At 36.0% G+C, this 25,821-nt stretch overlaps 1 protein-coding gene across 5 annotated transcripts in view; it reads right to left on the bottom strand.

The window, feature by feature from the left end:
* The window catches only part of TRAPPC10 (trafficking protein particle complex 10), a 106,725-nt gene extending 103,785 nt beyond the window's left edge, over positions 1 to 2,940 (bottom strand). For 2 of the 5 annotated variants that reach the window (XM_031959283.1, XM_031959284.1), the window contains exon 1: positions 2,646 to 2,939. In XM_031959283.1, coding sequence (XP_031815143.1) covers positions 2,646 to 2,712 — 67 coding nt within the window. In that variant the 5' untranslated portion in view covers positions 2,713 to 2,939. Of the gene's footprint in view, positions 1 to 1,105; positions 1,171 to 2,375; positions 2,395 to 2,645 lie in introns of those variants that run through there. The other 3 variants (XM_031959285.1, XM_031959287.1, XM_031959286.1) reach the window with 3 other exon arrangements.
* Between the last annotated feature and the right edge of the window lie 22,881 nt (positions 2,941 to 25,821).

Genomic DNA, 25,821 nt, shown 5'->3' with positions numbered 1-25,821 from the left:
AAGTCTTAAAACAGCACTCAGCACTGAAGCAGTCCACGAGTCCTTTGAAGGAAGAATTTAGTCTTGGTTACCATATTTGGGACCTGGCATTTCTACCTTAAGTCATTAATTGCAGAGCTTGACCCAAGAGTATTCTGCACCCTGGCCCCCTCTAGATACTTAGGCTGAAGAGATAGGCAAAACAAACAAACAAACAAAACTATAATAAGAAAATATCTGGGTTTGAGAGATAAAGCAGGGAATAAACTTGAGAAAGAACCCACAAATCCAGATAAAGTCCCCTCCAAAAAACGATGTCCTAGACACAAGGACTAAAAAGGATACAAGAAGAACTAAAACAAAAGATATAAAATAGAATAGGTAGTAATAAAAAAAAAAAAAAGGCATTGAAAATTATCATCCAACAGACTTTAGAAAAACACTCAGGAAATGAAAATTAGAATGGGTCAAACAGAAAGTAATGGATTAATGAGTCAGTTATCAAGTCAATAAACCTACAAATCACCAGACACAAGGCTAAGCAAAGAATATATGGAAAAATGGCATATAACAGTCTTGATCCATATCTCAAGGGGAAGACAATAAGTAAACAAATATATACAACAATTTCTTTACAGGATAAATAGGAATTAAAAGAGAAAAAGCACTAAAATTAAAATGATTAAGAAGTATTCCTATATCAGATAAGATTTCAGCTGGAACTTAAAGGAAGCCAGTGAGAGATGAGAAGAAAGAATATTCTAGACATGGGGGAGTAGTGGTAGAGAAAGCCTGGAGCCTAAGTGATGTTGTTCAATGTCATGTTTGTGGAACAGCAAGAAGGCCAATGTTCTGGATCAAAGAGGAGGCAGGAAATCAGGTGTAAGAGACTGAAATGGAAAGGAGCTAAGTAATGAAGGACTTTAAATATCAAACAGATGATTTTGAGGCAATGGAGAATCATAGGAGGTTACACAGTATAGGAGGGAAGGGAAGGGTGAAGTTCAGATCTGTACTTTAGGAATATCACTTTGGAAGGTAAGATGCAATGGAAAGAGACTTTAGGAAGGCAGAGCCTACCAAGGAACTATTGCAATAACCTAGAAATGAGGTGATAAGGGCTTACCCCAGAGTGGTGGCAGTGTCGGAGAGAAGGGAGCCTTACTGGAGAAATGTTGCAAAGGTGAAAACCTGGCAACAAAGAAGATAGAGGGATGAAAAAAGTGAGATATCGAGGATGATATCTACTGTATGAGTCTCAGGATTTGTGGTGATTGTATTATACTCTATTAAAAATAGGAAAGACAACAGGGAGGAAGTAAAAAAAAAAAATTAAGCTTTGTTCTTCATTGAAAGTCTTGGAAGAGAAAAATGGGAGGGACAAAGGGCCATACAGAGAAAGAAAGGAAGGAAATCATTATTGTATCAGAAAGGTACATAGAAAGAAAAGTATATAATCATGAGATAAGGAACAAAGGAAACTGGCATCCATGGATAAAGACTGAACACAATGACACATACTCACACTCCTAATAAAGATCACAGCATAGAAATTATATGCAAAAGAGAAGACAGGATCTTGGAGGAAGGTATGAGACATTCATAAGAATGTTACCTAGCACAGCTATAAAGGCTCAAGTTAGTGTTTTTTAAGTATTTAAATCCAACTCTATTGCATGAGTTTTATTCTCATATCTTGGAGGAAGGTATGAGACATTCATAAGAATATTACTTAGCACAGCTATAAAGGCTCAAGTTAGTGTTTTTAAAGTATTTAAATCCACCTCTATTACATGAGTTTTATTCTCACAAAAAGCAGACACTAATTTTAAAGAAACTGTATCCTTCAGTTCTTTGTTCCTATTCTCTCCCTATACCTGACATAGTGAATTCAAAACTTAACTTTTTGGAAAATCATTACAAGACTTCTGTATAAATATACTTAAGCAATGAAACTTGGGTTTCCTTTTGGTGTGCAGAAAGGTGATGTTTTACAAACTGATGAGGTGAATTTAGTCCCACAATAATCTTCACTCTTTCTCTTCTATTTTTTTAACCCTAGGTCAACTGCCTCTTAGATATTTAATTTCTGGGAAAGTCTTTACATCCTCTGAAAAACGAGGGCTCCTTCAAAAAGTTATTAAATGTATCTGAGCACGGAGAATAATAGGACATTTTATTTCCCTACGAAAGGACTCTCTTTAACAGGCGCCTGAGAAAAGGGGGTCGGTGACCTAGAGCAAGGTTCACGCAACTTTTTTTTTCCACTCAAAACATCTCTAGAGTCCGACTGTCCTCCTTCTAGTCCCAAAATGGGCCCACACCCCAGCGCTGAATGCTGGGGGTACCACAAGAAAGCAACTCTCTAGATCGCGGGGACACATGCAAATCCCGACCTGTGGCTGCAGCACGGAATGGTCCCAGAAGGCAGCAGTGCTCAGGGTAGCGGGATACCCCTCTTCCCTCCCAGTCCCCCAACCTGAGCCGCAGAGTAGGCTGCAGATTGATGGGGACCAAGCGAGAGCCGACAACTTCCGGGAATGCCGCCCCTTACCCCCTACCCGCCCCGGGGCGCTATCAAGCAGCCACCGCAGCCCGAGTCTGCTTCTCCTCAGCCCGCACCCAGTCGAAGTAGGCCGCGGGTCGGGCTGGTCGGGGTCACTCACAGGTGACGATGGGCTTATTCTCCATGGTGTAGATCACAGGTCGGAGCGGCTCCTCCGGAGGCTCCATGAGCGTCCAGCTTCACCAGCCGCGGCTCGCCCCGCCGCTCTCCATGGGCAGGGCCCAGGCCTCGCTCGCCCGAGGCCGCCCCTTCCTCGTCCTCCTCTTCCTCCTTCTCCGGCTCTCACGGCACCGCCGTCTGGGGCCCAGTAGCGCAGCCCCACAACTGCCGCCGCCACCAGAGCGGCGGGCTCCCGGCCTCGGCCACTTCCGGCAATGTCTCCCGGAGCATTACCACTTCCGGGGACGAGGCTGGGCCGACTTCAAGGGGAGGAACTTCATTCCTGTCGTTTCCCCTCCCCCCAGCCAAGTCGGGAAGGATGGAGAGGGAGAGGAAATGACTGAGGGGGAGGAGGGACTGAGAGGCGGGAAGGCGTACGACCTAAGAGTGGAGACGTCAGGCAATAGAAATTGTCCAAAAAGAAATCCAATGGTAGGGATAAAAAGTGATGGGAAAAGAAAGAGAAGGATAAGGAGGAAGCTTAGTGAGAGACTTTAAAGGGGGACGGGGAGGGGGAGCGGGGAAATGAAAGGGAAAGAGAAATGTATTTTTCTTTCTAATTAAGATGAGGGCAAAGGGATTGAATGGGCTAATTCATCTTGCAGGGGCCACACAGTCTTTATCAGATATTTTGAATTGGACCTATAATTCAGATTCCCCACTAACCCCTAAAAATTTGTAAGTTCAGAAGCAAACCGACGAGCAGGAGAATTGAAAATAACACGTTTGATTTATTATATAGTTTCTTAAAACAAAGAAATCCTCTAGGCAATAAGCATCAAATGCACCGCGTGGAAATTGTCGGAACTCCTGTTGGAATCTGAACAATCATCTGAAAACCAGCTTTGGCTAGTTAATAGAATGCACAGAAGAATAGAATCAACAAGACTCAACTTCCTGACTACAACTGCAACCTCAGAAAATTACTAGCTGTTTGATATTGGCTCAATCACGGAACCTTTTTTTTTTTTTTTTTTTTTTGTCTCAGTTTAATGAGTTGGAAAAGGAAACAGCAAACTAGATTAGAATCTTTGCCAAGAAAACCTCTAAAACAAATGAAGGGTGGGTCAGAAAAGAAACAAATGAACAAAATCCAGTAAGTCATAAAATTAGCAAATAAGTAACGTGAAGCTCTGGTCTCTTTAACATTGTCCCATAAATTTATCTTCTTTTTCTTGGTTCTTTGCTTAAATCCTTTTGGAACTTATCTCTATTTCAATTGGTATTACAATTACAACAAACTTTGCTCCTTGACTTGGAGATTGGTTCAAGCCTGCAAATTCTTTTAAGATCTCAGGACACTGGTCTGTGATCCCAACTTTTTGAGGTCTCTTTTTGAACCTCAACATTTGGTGGCCCTGTACAGGGAAAGTCTGGTCTCCCTTGGTTTTATCCCTTCCTTGGCAAGGTAAGGCTCCCATTTTTTCTCCCTCAATCCTATAGCTGGGACACCCCAAGCAACTGAAAGAAGGCTTGTCTGGGTTGTCTTGAGTTCTATGCTTAGCAAATTTTCCAAGCTCAGACTTGGAAATTCTTGCAATTTTTGACAAAATTTCTAGAGAATAGTTGCCACATTTCTACCTTCTCTGGGATGCAAGGAGACAAGGTGCTATAGAATGGCTTTTGGTAAAGAAATGTAATGGTTTTTGGCAAAGATGGGACAATATTCTTCTATGTCATTTTTATCTGTGTCTGTGTCTTTGTGCAGGATGTCTGTCTTGTTTTTTCTGGGAAGTAAATTTGTTACCTGTTATAGGTCAGAACTCTGAAACAACGATTCTTACAAGGTGTTAGGTCAGTGGAATTGATAAAGACAATGGTTATCTAGTTTAGCCTGGTGCTTAATAGTTCTCTAATTCAGTACATGTACTTAATACTTAATATAGTTCTACAAGATTCATACCTATGATAATGTAATTATAAGAGAGCATATAAGCTGGGACAAACTCAGCCTGAGTCAGAGCCAGAGAAGATAAGCAGGGCTTGAGCTCCCCCTGGGACGAAGAGCTAGATTCATTCACTTCATTTCACACCACTGTGGTTGCTGGCTTCCTGCACTTCTCCCAGATTCTAGATTGTAAAGGAAATATTAAAGGATTTGGACTTTAACACCTGGCTATTCTTGTGGTGATTACTCTACTGAAAAGAAGTTGCTCCAAGACCTCCAGAAAACCAACTAAGAACATTACAGTTACCTGCAAAGATTTAAAATGCAGTCAGCAAGAAAAAATTATGCTATGTTAGAACATTGGGAAAGACTTCTTAACATTCTTGACTCCCACCTTAAAAGGGGGAAAGCCTGACTTTTTTCCCCTAGACTTTAGCTCTGGACAAGCTGGGAACTATGGAAATAAAGTTAGCTAATTAAAATTATAGAACTGCTAAAATAACATCTTATGGACGTGTTTCTCTTCAACAAAGAGATGATTCTCAAGCCATTCTCCAATTAATAAATGGTCAAAGGATATAAACAGACAATTCTCAGATGAAGAAATGTAAACTATTTCTAGCCATATGAAAAGATACTCCAAGTCATTATTAATCAGAGAAAATGCAAATTAAGACAACTCTGAGATACCTCTATACACCTGTCAGACTGGCTAGAATGACAGGGAAAGATAATGCGGAATGTTGGAGGGAATGTGGGAAAACAGGGACATTAATACATTGTTGATGGAACTGTGAATACATCCAACCATTCTGGAAAGCAATTTGGAACTATGCTAAAAAAGTTATCAAACTGTGCATACCCTTTGACCCAGCAGTATTACTACTGGGCTTATATCCCAAAGAGATCATAAAGAAGGGAAAGGGACCTGTTTGTGCACGAATGTTTGTGGCAGCCCTCTTTGTAGTGGCCAGAAACTGGAAACTGAGTGGATGCCCATCAATTGGAGAATGGCTGAATAAATTTTGGGATATGAATATTATGGAATATTGTTCTGTAAGAAATAACCAACAGGATGATTTCAGAAAGGCCTGGAGAGACTTACACGAACTGATGCTAAGTTAAACGAGCAGGGCCAAGGGATCATTATACACTTCAACAACAATACTATATGATGACCAATTCTGATGGACTTGGCCATCCTCAGCAATGAGATGAACCAAATCAGTTTCAATGGAGCAGTAATGAACTGAACCAGCTACGCCCAGCAAAAGAATTCTGGGAGATGACTAAGAACCATTACATTGAATTCCCAATCCCTATATTTTTGCCCACCTGCATTTTGGATTTCCTTCACAGGCTATTTGCATAATATTTCAGAGTCTGATTCTTTTTGTACAGTAAAATAACGGTTTGGTCATGTATACTTATTGTGTATCTAATTTATATTTTAATATATTTAACATCTACTGTTCATCTTGCCATCTGGGGGAGGGGGTGGGGGGAAGGAGGGGAAAAATTGGAATAAGAGGTTTGGCAATTGTCAATGCTGTGAAGTTACCCATACATATAACCTGTAAATAAAAGGCTATTAAAAAATAAAACAAACTAACAAACAAACAAACAATGAGATGATTCTGACCAGTTCCAATGATCTTGGGATGAAGACAATCATCTACACCTAGACAGAAGAACTGAATGTGGTTCACAATGTGTGGAAAGGTGAAGAACTTACAGATTAAGCACATATTGATCAGAGACTGTTAACTAAAGCAGATCAGGCCTATAGGCCCCAGTCACATGATTTTAGATGAGACTTTGACTGCATTCCATTGACCAAAGAAGGAATTAAGTGGCTGAAGCTGTATGTCACCTTTTTCACTGCATTCCACTGACCAAATAGGGAGATAAAAGGTTTATGTAACCAATCACAACCTACAGAGGGTGGGATTTTGGGGGTTCTTTGTCTGAAATGTATAAAAGTTGTAAGCATCTTCAAGTGAATGACTCTCCTCCTGTGCGTATCCTTGCTGTCCTTTCAGGCCCACTGGCCAGGATGGTCTGCTTTTTGAGATTCTAATAAATTCTTTCTGTACATCATTTGAAGTTACTCCTGAGTAGTCAGTTTGGGTAGGTGCAATTGCCCCCAACAACAACATAGCATTTTCACTATTTTGGGTTGTTATTTGCTTGCATTTTATTTTCTTTCTCATTTTTTCCAGTTTGATTTGATTTTTCTTGGGCAGCAAGATAATTATATAAATAAGTATGCATATATTAGATTTTACATATATTTCTACCATGTTTCTACCATGGCAAGTAGACCATGCCATCTAGGGGGGAGGGGATGAGGGAAGAGAGGGAAATTGGAACACAAGGTTATTGAAGAATTATTCATGTATATGTTTTGAAAACAAAAATCTTTCATAAAAAAGAAAGAAAGAAAAAATAACATCTTAGCAGATTCTCAAGATTTTGAGAGCAATGTTTAAGGAGTTTAGCAATTAGTCATTTTAAGATTGCAAGAAAAATTTCTGAAACATTGGGAATAATTCCAGGAATTTACCTCATTCTAAAAGAAGGGAGTGAAAAAGAAAAAGAATTAGGTAAATAGCAACTTTTTTGCTAACTCTTCCTTCATTCCTATCTTGTCTGAAGTCTCCTTCTGCTCCATTGAGAAAGCACCCCAGAAGGGTTAAGGGTGATAATCACTCAGCATGTTCTACTCCCTGGAGTCTCAGTTGTGGGAATTGCTAACAAGACTGATACAGCCCAAGTCCCTCTGTTTGCTAACCCCTCTCATCTCAGGTCAGATTAAGAAAAGAGAATGCTAAAAAAAAAAAAAAAAAAAAAAAAAAATCTGTAGAGAAATTCAAATTCTACTTCTCCTATAGAAATGGGAAAAGCAGCAACAGTCGTGGGGACCCCATACAACATTTCCCAAATATTTCTCCAACTCAACTTTGGGAAATGGGGATGGAGTGGGAATCAGCTCCATCTTCATCATTCCCTGAGCCCTGGAAATTGAAATCACCATTAAAGTGACATCCTGGCACCAGTTACCCAGCATCCAACAACTGTCTGGGAAAAATCTGGGTGCTCCTTGACAGCACCCAGCATGGTAGTGTGAGGTGAGAAAGCCAGTTAGGCTCTGCACTTGGTAAGCCCACCATTCTCTGTTTCAGTTGTAGATATATATTAGCTATGTAATTTATGGCAAATTATTTTATCTCTGCTCAGTTTTCTGATTTGTAAAGAGAAATAATAATGATTGTTGTGAAGATCACATGATTGCAAAAGTATTTAGCACAAAACAAATGTTATATGAATGTTAACTGCTTTATGGATATAATTGCATCCTATTTGATAACTTTATATGAATTTTTAGATTTGATCAACATACAGTGTCAATGTTGAAATAAATTATTTTTCTGTGTGTATAAAGTAATTTGGAAACAAATTCAACTAAATTAAGGCTTCCCCTACTAAGGAGGATAGTACATTAGAGGAAAAAAAGTCTCTTTCTCTTGGTTCCACTTTCCCTCCTTCCCTGACTACAGCAGGAATATAGAGAGGAAGGAATGAGAAGGAAAGAAAATATACTGAGTTCAGTGAAATTTGTTTTTTGCGATATGGTAGTAAAAGCAGTTTTAAAAGAACTCTAATCAAAGTCCACTAAAGGGATATGTAAATTGTAACCTATTTACACTGTCTGCATTAATAGAAAATTTAGGAATTTGAGAACTTTAGGAAAACAGAAAAGCAGTTCATTACTACTTTAAAAGCTGACAACAAACAGCCTGCTTTTGAGTTATCAAGAGTCAGACTTCTGAGGGTCCTGTCTGTAAAAACTGGCACCTTAAGCTTTTTCTGACTCATAAAAGAGAAATGGTTTGTGTGAATTGGAAAATAACCAAATGGCAATTCAGTTTGTCTGGAACATTTAATTAGAATTTAAGGAATCTCATGAACTAAAGTTAAGTCAATTTTAAAATGTTCTATCTCAGTTTTAAGAATTGTTTTGTTTTCTCCCTAAAACAAAAGGGAAACTTATGTAAAGGAATAGAAATCTTCCCTGAGAATTTCCAAAGCAGCAGCAGTTTGGGGACAGAATAAACTAAACAACTAAAAATAGATGGAAAGTGTATTTTGCCTTGCTAATCCCATTTTATAATATTTTGTAAATGTAATTTAGGAAATTAGGTATATTTACCTTTGGTGGAAAATTAAGAGGAAATTACAGCTAAGACTATTTGGCTATTATGAAAATTCTAAAAATGTTAACTAAGTTATTTGGAGTTATTGTCATCATGTTAAATCTAAAATTAGTAATTAACTGTATGTGGAAATGAGAGAGATGAGGTGCAAACTTTATCAGTTCGCCTTCAAGTATGAATATGCAGATCTTTTTCCCCCTTTATGGAGTGGGGAGAGGTATTAAATAATACAACAGTAAGCTCAACCCCTTCCCTGGGATCTCTGTTAACTTCCCTTAATTTGTAATCTTTCCAGTTTTCTTGAAAGCATCAAGGTAAGCAAGATCATCAACCCTGAGAAATCTTGTATACATCCTGCTTAGGATCATACTTCTTTATACTTCCCAATACAAGGAATGTGTTTACTGTGAATCTATAAACTTGTTTAATGATTGATTCTTTGCACCAGCATGAATTTAAACATATAAACAAAACCCCCCATGTATATGTCTTGGTAAACTTTTTAAAATAATATATCTAACCCTAAACATGATTAGTAGAATTTGCTCTTAGTGATAAAATCTCTTGGGATTGTAACTGATATTCTTTTGAACTTTGATTTTGGGTATGATTGCCTGATGGATCATTAAGTCAGTAACCTACTATTCAAGAGAAATGCTATAAGTTACTCAGAAGGATATCATCCTGAACTGTCATAGGTGAACATCTTATCTGAGCAAGAGTTGGAAGGACAACCTTAGCCTCTGCTCAAGATCACATCATTCTGATTTAGTTTCTCAGTTGTTTTCTGTTTCCTTATTCCTGAGCCTGGCTATGAGATGCAATTTTTACTAGATGATAGGTTGTCAATGCTATTATAATCAAGTTTCTGCTTTTTCTACTTCTAGCAAATTTCTATAAGCAAAGCAAGTGGTCAGTAGAAGCCATGAGCATAATACAGGATGTATATGATATCTTGATCTGCAGCCCAACCGAAAAGTTTCTCTGGCTGCAGACATAAAAAGAGCCTTAACTTTCTGGCCTCCTGGGGGCAATAAAAGTTTCTTTTTCTAAGACCCAAGTTGCCTGTCAGTTTCTTGAGTATTTAGGCCATGAATTAACTCCCATCTCCCATTGGAACACTGGGGAAAGGAAGCAGACACTCTCATCACACCCTAAACCTGTCTCAAAGAAACAATTGCATGCTTTCTTGAGCGTGGCTAGATTTTGTAGACTTGTCAAAGAAACTTGATGTCTTTGGAGTGACCCTACTGCCTTAGAGCAGTGGCTACCATGGCTTTTCTAATTGAGGAAGCCTTTAAGTTCACTTTAGGCCTATCACTGGAAATTCTCACTCCCCACCAAGTTCAGAACATTTTTGCCCTCCCCAGAACTTTAGAACTGGGGAAAGGAATGAAAGTGAACATTTATACTGACTCCAAATATACCTTTCATGTTTTGCATGCTCATGGGGCTATATGGAAAGAAAGGGGACCTTTGACAGCAATAAATAATAAATAAAAAAAAATTCCCCCATTAAATATGCAGGGGAAATTCTACAATTATTGCAAGCTTTCCATGGACCTAGAGAAGTCTCTGTTATGTTTTGTAAAGGACAACAGAAAGGGGTTTCACTTCAAGCCAAGGGAAACAGGCTTGCAGATTCAGCTGCCTTTGCTGCAGCCTATTTTTCCTGATCATGGCACCTTTAATTCCCTAACTCTCTGACTCCTATACTCCCTCATATACCTACCAGGAACAAATCTTTCTAGCTTTATATCTGTCTAGTTTTAATAAAGGATTTTTTTATTATAAAGAATAAATGCATTGAAGCTAAAACTGAGTAATTGACATTGAATAAAGGTTTTGTTCCAGTGGAGATTGGAATGTTTTACTCTGTTAAATAAGGAACTTCAACACTAAGGAAAAGCCTAATAAGATAAAGAAGCATTTTTTTGTAATTGGTGGAGCATCTTCAATTTGTTTTGATTAAAAAATGAATAACTGTTGTGGTTACAAGTGATATTTTTTCAATGACATAAATTATTTTACTTAATTAACCAAGATTCTTATTTGAATTTAATATATAAAAATACTAATGATATCTTAGGTGGAAGTAATTCTAGTCAAATTAATATAGCTTTCCAGTAATGAACTGAACCAGCTACACCCAGCGAAAGAACTTTGGGAGATGACTATGAACCACTACATAGAATTCCCAATCCCTCTATTTTTGTTCGCCTGCATTTTTGATTTCCTTCACAGGCTAATTGTACACTATTTCAAAGTCCAATTCTTTTTGTACAGCAAATAACTGTTTGGATATGTATACTTATATTGTATTTGATTTGTACTTTAACATATTTAACATATATTGGTCAACTTGCCATCTGGGGGAGGGGGTGGGGAGAAGGAGGGGAAAAATTAGAACAAAAGGTTTGGCAATTGTCTATGCTGTAAAATAACTTGTAAATAAAAAGCTATAATAATAATAATAATAATAAAAAGATATAATAAAAAATAAATAAAAAATTTAAAAATCAATATAGCTTTCTTTCTCAATCCATAGTTAGGAAGTATTTATTTTGTGAATAATATTTATTGAATGAGAATTACTTTTATTTTGGCAAATAAAAAGCTAATGGTATCTCAGTGGAACTTCAAGTAGGTCATGGCAATAGAGGAGATATATGGTGTCAGATAAATGCCTTGACTCAACTAAATTTACTATATTTCTGTGGAATGGTTTCCATTTGCAGTGATACATTCTCTCTTTTTCTCTCTCTCATACACACACTCTGCACACAGAAAGGGATAGAAGGAGAGAAAGAAAAAGAAAGATAAAAGAGAGATGTTTCTTTTGTATCTATTCTATTGGGGAAGGTTAGTCTTCCTTTATATATCACATTTCAATCTTTAAGACTTCAGTGATTTGAGTAAAGAATTTTTACTATAATCCTCATGGGTCAATGCATTTTGCCTGTGATTCAACTCAATTCAAATGACCCTATTCATTCCATAGAATGCAAGAACTTAACATGGACCTTCCTGATCCATTAACCAATAAAATCACAGTAAATCTATCTACTGTTTTTATTTAAAAGTATAAGCACAAACACCCAGCAAAAGAACTCTGGGAGATGACTAAGAACCATTATATCAAATTCCCAATCCCTGTATTTTTGCCCACCTACATTTTTGATTTCCTCCACAGGCTAACTGTACAATATTTTGTAGTCTGATTCTTTTCCTACAGCAAAATAACGGTTTGGATATGTATACTTATTTTGTACTTAATTTATACTCTAATATATTTAACATGTATTGGTCATCCTGCCATCTAGGAGAGGGGGTGGGGGGAAAGAGGGGAAAAATTGGAACAAAAGGTTTGGCAATTGTCAATGCTGCAAAATTACCCATGCATATAACTTGTAAATAAAAAGCTAAAAATAAATAAATAATAAAAGTATAAGCACGTTCAAGATGAAATTGAGTTCAATTTGAACTGAATTCAGGCACTAAATACAAAGGTTTCATTTCATTGGGAATTATCCTTCAGATAAGGAGCTCAACACAAGGAAAAGAGTAGGACTATAGCTACATACATATGCTATGTATAACACTCCTCATGTTGGTGGAGCACCTTTTTCAAGGACAGCTTGTCTTGATTAACAAATAGATATCTATTATGGATACAATAGATGAAAAGAGACAAAGCATTCAACATGAATTCTTTCATGAATTCAGTATATACCAATACTACTTGAGTATTCATTTCACAATATTTTTAGTTAAATTAAGAAGTTTTCTATAATTAGAAAATATTTATCTTTTTGGAGAACATTTATTGAATTAGAAGAATGTTTATTTTGGCAAATAAACTTTCTTGGTTCATAAGTGGAGCTTTAGATTTTGATGATAATAGGAAAAGTTACAAAGACCAACATCTATTTCATTCAGGGCATATCCAGTTATCTTGATCTATGTCTGGTCATTGGCTCTGCTCACAAGAATATAAATTTTGACCACTGAAATCTTGCAAAATATCTTGGGGATCACAGATTAGAATTTTTAATTATCAGAATATTAGAAGAGAATTAAAATTTTCTTATTAACAAGGGAGAAGATACATTAAAAATTTCTTATTAACAAGGGAGAAGATACATGCTATAACACAGGTACAGTTCTTAGCGAACTTGCTGCCATAAGGCAGTCATTTCCTAATGAACTCACAAAAGTGGGGTACCAGTAGGTTCTTTTATTTCATGTTTTTTGTTTAGGCAATTGGAGTTAAGTGACTTGCCCAGGGTCACACAGCTAATAATTAATTAAATGTCTGAGGCCAGATTTGAACTCAGGTTCTCCTGACTCCATGACCAGTACTCTATCCACTGTGCTATCTAGCTGCCCCCTACCAGTAGGTTCTTTTAAAGGAGAAAAATAACCTTCAGGGTTAATATCATAAACTTGGCCTGCTAATTGTATACATCATGTGGGGTCATGATAATTTTGTCAATGCAAGGAATTTGACAAGGAACATAAGACCCACTTAAGAACAAAAGGTCTGCTTAAGAAAATAATCACATCAGCTCCTCTCTGCTTACCTCAGGGAGTAGCCAAAACAGTAATTCAGGTATTCTTTAATCAATTGCCCCTTCTTTTGATTTACCCACTTGCCAAGGACCTCATCAGAAACTTTGGAAAGTTTCCTAAGAAAATCACTTTAAAGTCTACTAGAATTATTAGATGAACTTACATTGTCCTGTGGTCCCGCCCCCACTTTTCATTAGCATTTAAGTACCTAATATGGTAAAGAATGTGTTATTGACAAAAAAATGTATTTTTTGTTTCTGGGATAGATATTTAACTTAGAGTGTGAACTTGGATTCCCCAGCCAATGGGAGAAAAGGTCAGAAGCAAGGGGTGTGTGTGTGTGTGTGTGTGTGTGTGTGTGTGTGTATGTGTGTGGTGTCTGCATTAGGGTGTAATATAGTCTTGTGTTTTGCAGTTTGTACTTTGTACTCCTCTCTGTTGGGAGTTGCCCTTTTTTGCCAAATCATAATAAATCCTTTTTTGCTTTTTACCTTGAAAGTCTCTGATTTTAATTTGGGTAAGGATCATCTTCTCACGCAATCTTAATTATTATATAGTTATCTATTTTGTACAAAACCAGAATCTGTTCAGAATGAAAAAAATTGTTTAAAGCAGAAGATTGTACTTAACCAAGATTCCTTTTTTCTTTTTTCTTTCTTTCTTCCTTTCTCTCTTTCCTTCCTTCCTTCCTTCCTTCCTTCCTTCCTTCCTTCCTTCCTTCCTTCCTTCCTTCCTTTCTTTCTTTCTTTCTTTCTTTCTTTCTTTCTTTCTTTCTTTCTTTCTTTCTTTCTTTCTTTCTTTCTTTCTCTGAGGCAATTGGGGCCAAGTGACTTGCCCAGAGTCACACAAGGGACTCCTTTATTTTATTTCAATATATAACAACATTCCTTGAATGGTATAATTGAAAATATTTTTAGTCAAATTAAGAGAGCTATATATCTTACCCAAAACCAGAAAATAAGTATTTTGTAAGAAAAATTTCCTGAATGAAAATAATTTATTTTGGCTAATAAAATCTAATTTTACTTTGTGGAGCTTGATGTAGTCATGGCAATAGGGGAGATGTATGAAATCCAATAAGTACCCTGAGTCACACTGAAGAAGCAAAATAGTCGGTAATATGAAATAAATTTGGGAGAGCAATAAATTGAGAAAAAAAGAATATTATATGAAAATATCATAATAGAGATTCAATTCATGACATAGATCAACCATGACATGACATCCATCACAGATTACAAAGTTGCTATTTATTATGTGGCTTAACAAAATAACAAAATAGCTTCATGTGCTCAAGCAGTTACAATGTATAAATGAATGAACAGTTTACATTTCAGGGTACACAATTTTTAGGTCTCAGGGAAGTGGAGGCAGGATCTATGTAGTAATGGAAGGAACCAGGGCAGAGTTTGGTAACTCAAAGGGAGGAATCATAAAGGAACCAAGTGGAATCCACCTAGCTGAGCAGGTCCCAGATCTCAATAAAGTTTGCTAATCAAGATCTCAAAGGTTATTTAGAGGTTGATAAAGAGTTCAATCCTTGCATTCAGCTACTCAAACTGGAGCTTGGATATAGTTGACTATAGCTGATAGACTTCTTCCTGATAAGAGAAGAGAATAACCTGGCTTTAAAGTCCACATCAACACCAGATTCTCTCTCTCTGTCTCTGTCTTTCTCTTATTCCCTTCCCTCCCCACTTCCCTCTGGAATGGTTTCCACTTGACATAAACTGTGTCCCCTTCATCTTTGGGGGAGGGAACACTAAAAACAACCCCTCCTGGCCTCTGGGGGGGCACCCTTCTGTTCACAGGGAAAACTCCCAGATGGGAGTCTCCATCTACAATTCAATTGGAGATCTTGGCCTGAGACATAATAACCACCCTTTACTGTTTTGAAAATTAGTCCCTCAAATTCATCTGGAGTTCCTTCCCTAACTCTGGGTCATAAAACCCCAATATAATCAAAGGCTGAAACCCCAAACCTTTACTAAAAATCCTAACAGGATTTAGCCCATTGAGAAGTTGTTTCTTCTCCTTGTAAACCCATCTTTGCTAAAAACCTACCTTTGCTAATTCCTTTTGATGTGGTTCTAGGGATAGAGAATTGGTGTGTGAGAATTCCCTCTGGTAGGTACAGGTCCAATGTGAAAGAATTCACAAACCCAAAATCTGAATGTGGCAAGAAAAGGGATTTTTATTGGCACTGAGAAGCCAGCTTTTCAAGAAGACAGACTTCTTAGTGGCAAGGTCCTGTCAGAGAAATAAAGATCATCACTAAGAAAATAATATCTTCACATTAATCAGGAGTCCTGGCAGGCAGCTATGCCAGCAAGAGAGGTCCCTTGGCAAAGCATAATCCTACTTCAGACTTCTGCAGAGATTTAGAGTTCAGAATTGTCTTTTTATAAGAAGTCTGAAGCTGGGGCTTCTATTGAATGAGATTCAATGCCCCCAGGCCTAGATTTCCAATTGAAAAGAGAGTACTTATCTTGGAGTTTCAAGCCACTCAATAGGAATACCAGGCCCAGATCTCCAATTGAATGAGACCACTTAAATTCCAGTTACTGGGAGTAGTTCTGGGCTAATCTTCAACTCAATAGAGTGTGCAGCTAGTCCCTACCAAGATTTCCAATTGAATGAAACCACTTAACTGCCCAGAAGGGTGGGCCACTGTCAGAGGAGAGTTTCAGAGTTCATCCTCAAAAGTCAGGGGGACACAATTTACATCATTTTTGGAAGAGCCTACTAAGTTATTTTCTCAGTATAATAAACCCATTTTTTGCCACAAACAGCATCTTTCGGGATTACAAATTCTTACTCCATTGCTGTTAGGGGATCTCTCAACCCTTATTTCTCAACACACTTGCAGTGATAATATTATATCCCTGTAGAACACAAACATACTCTCAAGAAAACAAAAAAACCAGTTTCCATTCATATGCATTGGGACCTATATTATTGAGTCACCTTAGTCTTCCCTTATATGCTACTTTACAGACTAAGAAAGAATGTTGGAAAGCTTTCAAGGAGATAATTATAAAGTTGTTGGTTTTTGTTTGTTGTTTTGGCATCAAGTATTGGCTTCAATAATTTTGAGTATTCATTTAAAATATATCTTTGGCTATAATCCACATGGCACATATGATTCTCTTCAATTCTAATGACTGGTCATTCTATGAAAAGCAATGAGATTCTAATGAGCTATGATTCTTTAACCAGTACAATCTCAGATTTATTCTTTTTCTGTGGAATTGTTTTTAGTTGCAATAACACATTATTATATGCTTCTGGAGGAAAGTATGATCTAGAATTCCCATTTATTTCATTGGGACCTATAATATTGGGGAAGATTAGTCTTCCACTACATAACAAAATGCAGCTTTTTGAAGACATGGTGTAAAGCATTTAAAAAAGTCATTGGTTTAGTGGAATCAAAGAATGGTTTTAGTGACTTGGAATATTTCTTAACAAAGACACTTTTGATATAATCCTTCCAAATCTGCATATTTTCCAGTTGAATTAACTCAATTCAAATGACATTGGTTATAAAGTAAAAAACAAGAGATCATAATATGAGAGTATAACCTTTTTTTTTTAAACCTATAGTTGTAGAATCACAGCAAAACTTATAGTTCTTTTACTGAGGAAAAATATCTGTGAAATAGATATGTACATTTTGGCTGAAACTGAATAATTGACATGGTACATATGGTTCCATTTAGATTGGAATTGTTTCTCTCAATGAGATAAAGGAACCTCAATACAAAGGAAATGTTAATTGCTTTAGGGAAGCATATTATATGATGCTGATGGGTTTCTGACACCATATGTTGGGAATGGGGATATAATTTCAAAGTATATTGGGGTTATGACTGGTGTTGTCTCAAGGTTGTCTCAAAAGACTTTGTAGGCTTAGACCTTCTCCAAATCCAGGGGCAAAGATTTTATCAAGCTGCTAAGAACAGACTAAATCTATAAGAGGTTTTAGCAAAGAAAAGGGGTTTTAGCAATTAACAAGGAAAAGACAAAATTCTCTAGTGGAACTCCCAATTAACCAGGAGAAAGATAGCATAGAGGGGAAGAGGCCATTAAGACATGGCAAATTGAGAATTATGCTACTGACTGACTGGCTAATCCTAAAAAGGAGTTAAGGTCTGGATGGGATAAACTGAGTGCAGACCCCTCGTAAAGATGTGTATTTGATTTATGCTCTAATTGTGACTTGAGAGTTTTTAAGAATAAGTTGAACTATAGCTAAAATCTATGGGTGTTTGATTATCTTAGATAAACAAATATTTCCTTCCTGTCTCTTCCTCTTTCTCCCTTTTCTATAGCATTTAAGTAAGTACCTAACATGGTGAAGTATGTTCTGGGGTCCATATTTAGTCTCTAGGTAAATTACCTATGAGAGAAAAGGTCAAAGGATGGGGGCTTCTGGTCTATAAATCTTGTGTTTTTGCAGTTTGTGCTTTGCACTCTTTTACCGACAACATCTTGTCTGTTAGGAGTTGCCCTTTCTCTTGAGATTGTACTATATCCCTTTTTGCTTTTTCTTACTTTGAGAGTCTCTGACTGTTTTAGTGGTTGCTACTGTCCCACACAGGGTCCTAATAGGCATTAGCAGGGATTTACAATAGAAGTTAGTCTTTTATAAGGGAAACATAACTTCAGGGTTGAGATTAAAACTTGGCTTTCTGATTGAGTACATTAACTGTGGGGTTAAAATGATTTGTCCTTGTAAGATATTAGACAAGCAACAAAAGATCTACTTTAGAACAAAAGGTCCTCTTAAGGTGAGATAATCCTATCACTGTTCTTCCTTGCTTGCCTCAGCAAGCAACCTAGGCAGTAAAATTCACTCTTTCCTGATGCCACTCCCAGTAGTAACATTGCTGGATCAAAGGGTGCGCACAGTTTTATAGCCCTTTGGTTAAAGCAGGAACAATCTTCTCTATTTGAATTCAATATATAACAAGGCTTGAGTTTTCCATTTGGGAGTATTTGTATCTGTATTATCCTTTCTATTTCAATCCAGTTCCAGATAATATTTCATTTGTAGAAAAAAATTTCCTGAATAAGAATAATTCTTATTTTGCAAATAAAAATCAGTGATGATTGATAGCAATAAGTGAGATATAGAAAGTTTAAAAAAGAAAAGAAAAAGCCTTGTATCACACCAGAATCATTACATTACTATAGAATGGTTTCCATTGTCAGTGATATATCTCCTGAGAACAAAACTATATTGCTAGAGGAAAATATGAGATAGGACTTCCATTCATTTACATTGAAACTTATAATATTGGTGCAGGTTTGTCTTATGCTACATGTCACATTGGAGTCTTTAGAAGGAAAGTTGGAAAGACTTTCCAAAGATCACTCTAGTCTATGCAGATCAAGGAATGACTTCAATGCCTTGGACTATTCCTTAACAAAAAGACTTTGACTAGTATCTTTAGAATTCATATATTTTCCTAGTGATGCTGTTGAGATTAGTAAGGGGACCCTAATGTGGCAAGGTATCTCTAAAGAATTTGTAGGCTTGAACCCATTTCCTAGTCAGGGGACAGTTTTATTGTAATTGTAATGCTAGTTGCAGTGGGCTAAGTTCTAAAAGAAATGAGCAAAGTCCTAAGAGAGAGTAAACAGCTTTATCCAGCTTTCTATCATTGACATGCTAATTTTATGGCCCAGCAGTAGGGCCAACACCAGAGAGTGGTCTCTGGAATTTGGTTTTCATTGACCAACAGATTATCACTATTGTTTTAAGAATTTGGTCAGAAGCTACCTGACAGTCAGCAGTGAATTGAGGAGTGATCAGACAGATTGTTCTTAGATTGAGGGGGACTTCCCTAAGGCAAGCTCCAAAGTCAGAAGATTTAGGATTACTGATTTATTGTTAGAACAGAAGCCCCTCCTAAAATCAGGGAATCTCAAAATCATTGCTGTCTCCCCTATATTATTACATCAATACCACTCAGTACAAAAGACAATTGTTATCACATAGAAAGTAAGGAAATCTTAACATGAATCTGCTTGATTCTTTTATCAGTTTTTGCAGACTCAGATATTTCTTTTACTCAAGGTTTTTTTTTTTTTGTTTGTTTTTGTTTTGTTTTAATTCAGGAAGCTATTATTGAAATGGTTGAACACATTCAGACTGATTCTGAGTGATTAAAATGTAATGTTATGATTCCAATTTAATTGGAATTGTATTATTTCTCTCAATCCAATAAAAATTTTTAGTACAAAGGAAAAGCTTACTGAAGCCTGGGAACATATTACATGATGCTAATGAGGGGTGGGGGGTGGGGTGGGGTGGAGATGGGTGGGTGGAGGGGGGGTGGGGGATGGGGGGTGGGAAGGGAAACCCCGAAACTGTCCTCTGACTTTGCGGGGGAAGCCATGGTTGTAAATGCTTGAGAAACTCTTCTCTAGGAGAGACCTGCCTCAGGGAATCAAGATAAGTAGTTTCATTTTGTTATCTTGGTAGAACTAGCTGCATTCTCTATTGAGTTAAAAATTAGTCCAGGACCACTCCTACATACTTTGAATTAAAGTGGTCTCATTCAACTGGGAATCTAGGCCTGGGGGTAATAATTTCATTTAATTGAAACTTTGGTCTCAGATTTCCTATAAAAGAACACAATTTTAAACTCAAAGTTTGCAGAGGTCTGAAGTGGCACAGCTGCCTACCAGGAACCCTGCCCACTGTGAAGAAACACCCTCTTCTCAGGGTTAAGACCTTTATTTCTCTACTAAGAGCTTACAACTCACAGGTCAGTCTTCCTAGCAAGACTGACTTCTCAGTGCCAACAGAATAAAACTTCTGTTTTGCCAGTCAAACTTCTCGGGTTTGTGACTTCTTTTCAAGTTGGACCTGCACCTCTGACCAAAGAGGGGTTCCCACAACTCTCTGCACTGCCACTAATTGCATCATTTTATTTCCCCTGACTGCATCATTTATATTTATGAAATACCTTCTTCAATTTGTCTTATTTAATTTATGTCTGATATGATTAGAGGACCAAAATGATGTTGTTGATGTCTTTACCAAATGATACTGGGCACCAAAAGTTGGGGTTTGGTCATGAGAAGAATTCATAATGGCCATTTTCTTTGGCAAAAGATAGATTTATACTTTTCTCAGACCTGTGGAAGGGGAAGGTCTTTATGACCAAAGCAGAACTAGAGATCATTACTGATCACAAAATAGAAAATTTCGATTATACCAAACTGAAAAGTTTTTGTACAAACAAAACTAATGCAGACAAGATTAGAAGGGAAGCAATAAACTGGGAAAATATTTTTACAGTCAAAGGTTCTGATAAAGGCCTCATTTCCAAAATATATAGAAATTAACTCTAATTTATAAAAAATCAAAGCCATTCTCAATTGAAAAATGGTCAAAGGATATGAACAGACAATTCTCAGATGAAGAAATTGAAACTATTTCTAGTCATATGAAAAGATGCTCCAAGTCATTATTAATCAGAGAAATGCAAATTAAGACAACTCTAAGATACCACTACATACCTGTCATATTGGCTAAGATGACAGGAAAAAATAATGATGATTGTTGGAGGGGATGCAGGAAAACTGGGACATTGATGCATTGTTGGTGGAGTTGTGAATAGAATCCAACCATTCTGGAGAGTAGTTTGGAACTATGCTCAAAAAGTTATCAAACTGTGCATACCACTTTGATCCAAGCAGTGTTACTACTGGGATTATATCCCAAAGAGATTATAAAGAAGGAAAGGGACCTGTATGTGCACGAATGTTTGTGGCAGCCCTTTTTGTAGTGGCTAGAAACTGGAAACTGAATGGATGTCCATCAGTTGGAGAATGGCTGAATAAATTGTGGTATATGAATATTATGGAATATTATTGTTCTGTAAGAAATGACCAACAGGATAATTTTAGAAAGGCCTGGAGAGACTTACACGAACTGATGCTGAGTGAAATGAGCAGGACCAGGAGATCATTATATACTTCAACAACAATACTAGATGATGACCAGTTCTGATGGATCAGGCCATCCTCAGCAACGAGATCAACCAAATCATTTCTAATGGAGCAGTAATGAACTGAACTAGCTATGCCCAGAAAAAGAACTCTGGGAGATGACTAAAACCATTACATTGAATTCCCAATCCCTATATTTATGCACACCTGCATTTTGATTTCCTTCATAAGCTAATTGTACAATATTTTTTTTTTTTTTAATTTAATAGCCTTTTATTTACAGGATATATACATGGGTAACTTTACAGCATTAACAATTGCCAAACCTCTTGTTCCAATTTTTCACCTCTTACCCCCACCCCCTCCCCTAAATGGCAGGATGACTAGTAGATGTTAAATATATTAAAATATAACTTAGATACATAATAAGTATACATGACCAAAACATTATTTTGCTGTACAAAAAGAATCAGACTCTGAATTATTAATTGTACAATATTTCAGAGTCTGATCCTTTTGTACACAAACATCTTTAGTCATGTACAACTATCTAATTTATATTTAATATATTTAACATCTATATCTGTCATCAGAAGGAGGGGTGAGAAACAGAAAATGAAGAACAGAAAGATTTAACATGAAGGTAATGTCTACTGTAACCGTAAAACTAATAAAACTAAAAAAAAAAAAGATAGATTTATAGATTTATTAAGGGAAGAGGTTATAGACAAAATGAAGGTATGAGAAATGGATGGGCATTTTGAGTTCCACAATTATGAAAATCAAATTGGAGAAGTAAAACTGAAATTAGAAAATTGAAACTCACAAGGACCTCAAAGAACAATTAAGGGTGGAGGTTACCTTTCCCTAGAAAAATGTAAGTTCTTTTTTCTCCCCATTCCTGCCAGATAGCAAGTAATTCAATATATGTTAAACATGTACAATTCTTCGATACATATTTCCATATTTATCATGGTGCACAAGAAAGATCAGATCAAAAAAGGAATAAATGAAAAAGAAAACAAAAAGCAAGCAAACAACAACAACAAAAAATGAAAATACCATGTTGTGATCCACATTCAATCCCCACAGTCCTCTTTCTGGATATAGTTGGCTCTTTCCATCACAAGTTTTCAGTTGAAATCTTATAGTTTCCATCAATGCAACTAGAAATTTCAATTCAAAGAAAAAGCCTATTGAACAATAGGGACATGTCATATAAGACTCCTTGTGTTTGTGGTGTTTTTCTTTTTAACAAAAGAATTTAGTGGATAAAAAAGGTAAAACATCTGGAATGAGACAAATCATTCATTGGGAAGAATTGAGCTAAGCCAAGATTTGTTTCATTTATTTAAATCCAATATATAAAAGTACTTTCTGAGTATTCTACTTGGGAATACTTTTAGTCAAATTAACTAGGTTTTCTATCTCATTCCATATCTAAAAAGTATTTACTTCTTTTAGAAAATTTCCTGAAAGACATAATTCTTATTTGGGTAAATAAAACCTAACATAGCTACAATTACTTGCTATTAATATGAAAACAGGAAAGATGAATGAAGACAAACAAACGTTTTGAATAATAGCATATTGACTCAATTTCTGTAGTTTCCAGTTATATTACATTATATTATTATATTTCACTATAATTACATTATATCACAAACATATCTAGACAAAAGAAAAATATTAAACTCCAATTCATTTTCATTAGGCCATATTACATTCCTCTTCTACATATCACATTGCAATTTTTAGAAGGAATGGTGGGAAGGTGTTAACAAGGTTACTCGGTAGTCTATTAGGACTAACGAATGCCTTAAATGATTTGGAATATTCTTTGATTTGGAGAATTTTGCAATAATCCTAATAAGTAAGCACATATAGTGGATTCAAAGGTCAAACATTTGGAAAAAGAAATTATTCAAGAGGAAGAAAGAAGATTAACTGGGATGTTTAAAAATTGAATTTATTGTATAAAACTAATTTTTGAGTATTCCATTTGGAAATATTTTTAGTTAAATTAAACTGGTTTGCAATCTTTTTTTTTCTTTCTTTTTTATTATTATAGCTTTTTATTTACAAGATATATGCATAGGTAATTTTTCAGCATTGACAGTTGCAAATCCTTTTGTTCCAACTTTTCCCTTCCTTCCCCCCACCCCTTCCCCAAGATGGCAGGTTGACCAATACATGTTAAATATGTTAAAATATAAGTTAAATACATGTATACATGTCCAAACAGTTATTTTGCTGTATAAAAAGAGTCAGACTTTGAAATAGTGTACAATTAGCCTGTGAAGGAAATCAAAAATGCAGACAGACAAAAATAGAAGGATTGGGAATTCTATGTAGTGGTTCATAATCATCTCCCAGAGTTCTTTCCCTGGGGGTAGCTGGTTCAGTTCATTACTGCTCTATTGGAATTGATTTGGTTCATCTCTTGGTTTGTAGTCTTAATCCAACATCCCAAAAATGTTGAATTTGTTGAGCAATTTCCTGAATGAAAATAACTCTAATTTTGTCAAACAAAAACTAATGGTAACACAAAGTAACTTTAGGAAAGGGAGATATTAAGTCAAAGAAGTGCCCTGACTCATACCAGATTTTCCCCTTTTCTATGGAATACTTTCCACTTATAGAGATATATTATAACCTTGTAGATGACACACTTGCTTTTAGAGTAAAGCATTATATAGAGCTCCCTTCCCTTTGATTTGCACTGGGTCCATTTCTTACTAAGAATCACAGTGCAGTTTTTAGGAAGGATTTTTGGAAAGACTTTAAAATGATTGCTCGGTAATCTTACGGCAATCAAGGAATGGCTTCAATGATTTGCTCTATTACTTGACAAAGAGACTTTGGCTATTGTCCTCATGAAGCAGCACATTTTTCTTTTGATTCAACACAAATCAAATGACAGAAATATAAAGCAAGAAGATCTTGGCATTACATGCTTTTACCAGCAATCTTTGAGTAACTGCAAAATTTAGAGGGTTTTTTTTTTAAATTATGGAACATATAATTGAAATAGATGTACACATTCAGGCTGAAATTGAATAACTGGAATATAACATAATGGTTCCATTTTAATTAAAACTGTATTGTCTTAATTTAATAATGCACTTTAATATAAAGGAAAAGCACCAGGGATAAACCTTGTGTTTATGGAGCACTTTCTTCAATATGTCTTGATTTATACACATTTATCTATATTGAATACAAAGGTAAACAATTTGGAATGAGATATGAGAAAGATTGCAGTTAGGATTTTTTTAAAATTAAAATTGAATGTATAATATTTTCTTTGAATATTTTGGCTGGGTATATTTTTGGACAAAGTAAACCAACTGGCTATTTCAATCAATCTTCAAAAATATTAACTTTGTTGAGAAATTTTCTGAATGAGAATGTCTATTTTGTTAAATGAAAGCAAATGGTGCTTCAAGATGAAAGCATGAGACAACTCCTATGCATTCTTATTGGGCTCTCTAATATAATAACAGGTTTGGCTTCAAGGAATGGCTTCAATGATTTGGAAAATTCCTTGGCAAAAAGACTTATTAGAATTCACACAATAATAGTACCTTTAATCAAGAAGATGTTATTGAATTGTACATTCAGGCTGAAATAGAGTAACTGACCCAATGGTTTTATTTCCACTGTTTTGTATTTTATTGTACTGGTTTTCTTAATATAAGTAAGGATAGTACAATAGAAAACCAGAGAAACACTTTCCACATCTTATCAATATGAAGGAATTTGTAAATTGAGAAAGTACACAAATTTGAATATATGTTGCAAATAATACTTTCTTCCAACTTTTTGCCAAGCTTTTGTAATGAATTAACAATTCCCTTTAATATGAAGAATGCAATACAAGAGAAAATGATTAGATGGTGTCCCAAGCCAGTTGCTTAAGGCAGGAAATAGATATTCCAATCAATGTTTGGTTCCTTAGAGAAAACACTAATTTTATTTCTTATTGATTCTTGGAATGTTCATAAAAGCAGAGTGATTTTAAGAATGTCTTGCTTTGAATGTGAATTCAATAGAATCTCAAATCAACTGCTTTATACTCTGAGGATTAGAGTAAAAGTCTCTTTATGAAAGAATATATCAAGGAAGTTAACTACATTTGTAGATTCCCATAGACTATACAGAGATGTTCTTAAATATTCATTGAGATTCCTCTTAAAAATTGATAGGGAAAGATTGACAACTTGATTCCTAAAGGTACTGGAGAAAAATGAATGAAAGTTAAGTGTCTCCTTTAGCTGAATGTCTTCCTTTGCATGTATTTCGTGAATGTCAACAGAGGAAAATTATGCCAAATTAAAGAAATAGGTCTGGTGCATTGTAGGACTTCTATCTCTATTATTTCCTATTATATGGAAAGTTTTCTCAAGAAGTCTGAGTCTAGGCCTATGTCAGGTGATCCCAGAAGTCTTTAGAGCTGGAAGATGAAGTCT

Source organism: Sarcophilus harrisii, chromosome 3 (assembly GCF_902635505.1).
Source record: "Sarcophilus harrisii chromosome 3, mSarHar1.11, whole genome shotgun sequence".
In the NCBI taxonomy this organism is placed as follows: Eukaryota; Metazoa; Chordata; class Mammalia; order Dasyuromorphia; family Dasyuridae; genus Sarcophilus; species Sarcophilus harrisii.
The sequence above is the reverse complement of the archived record's forward strand: the minus strand, read 5'-3'. Positions and strand labels throughout refer to the sequence as shown.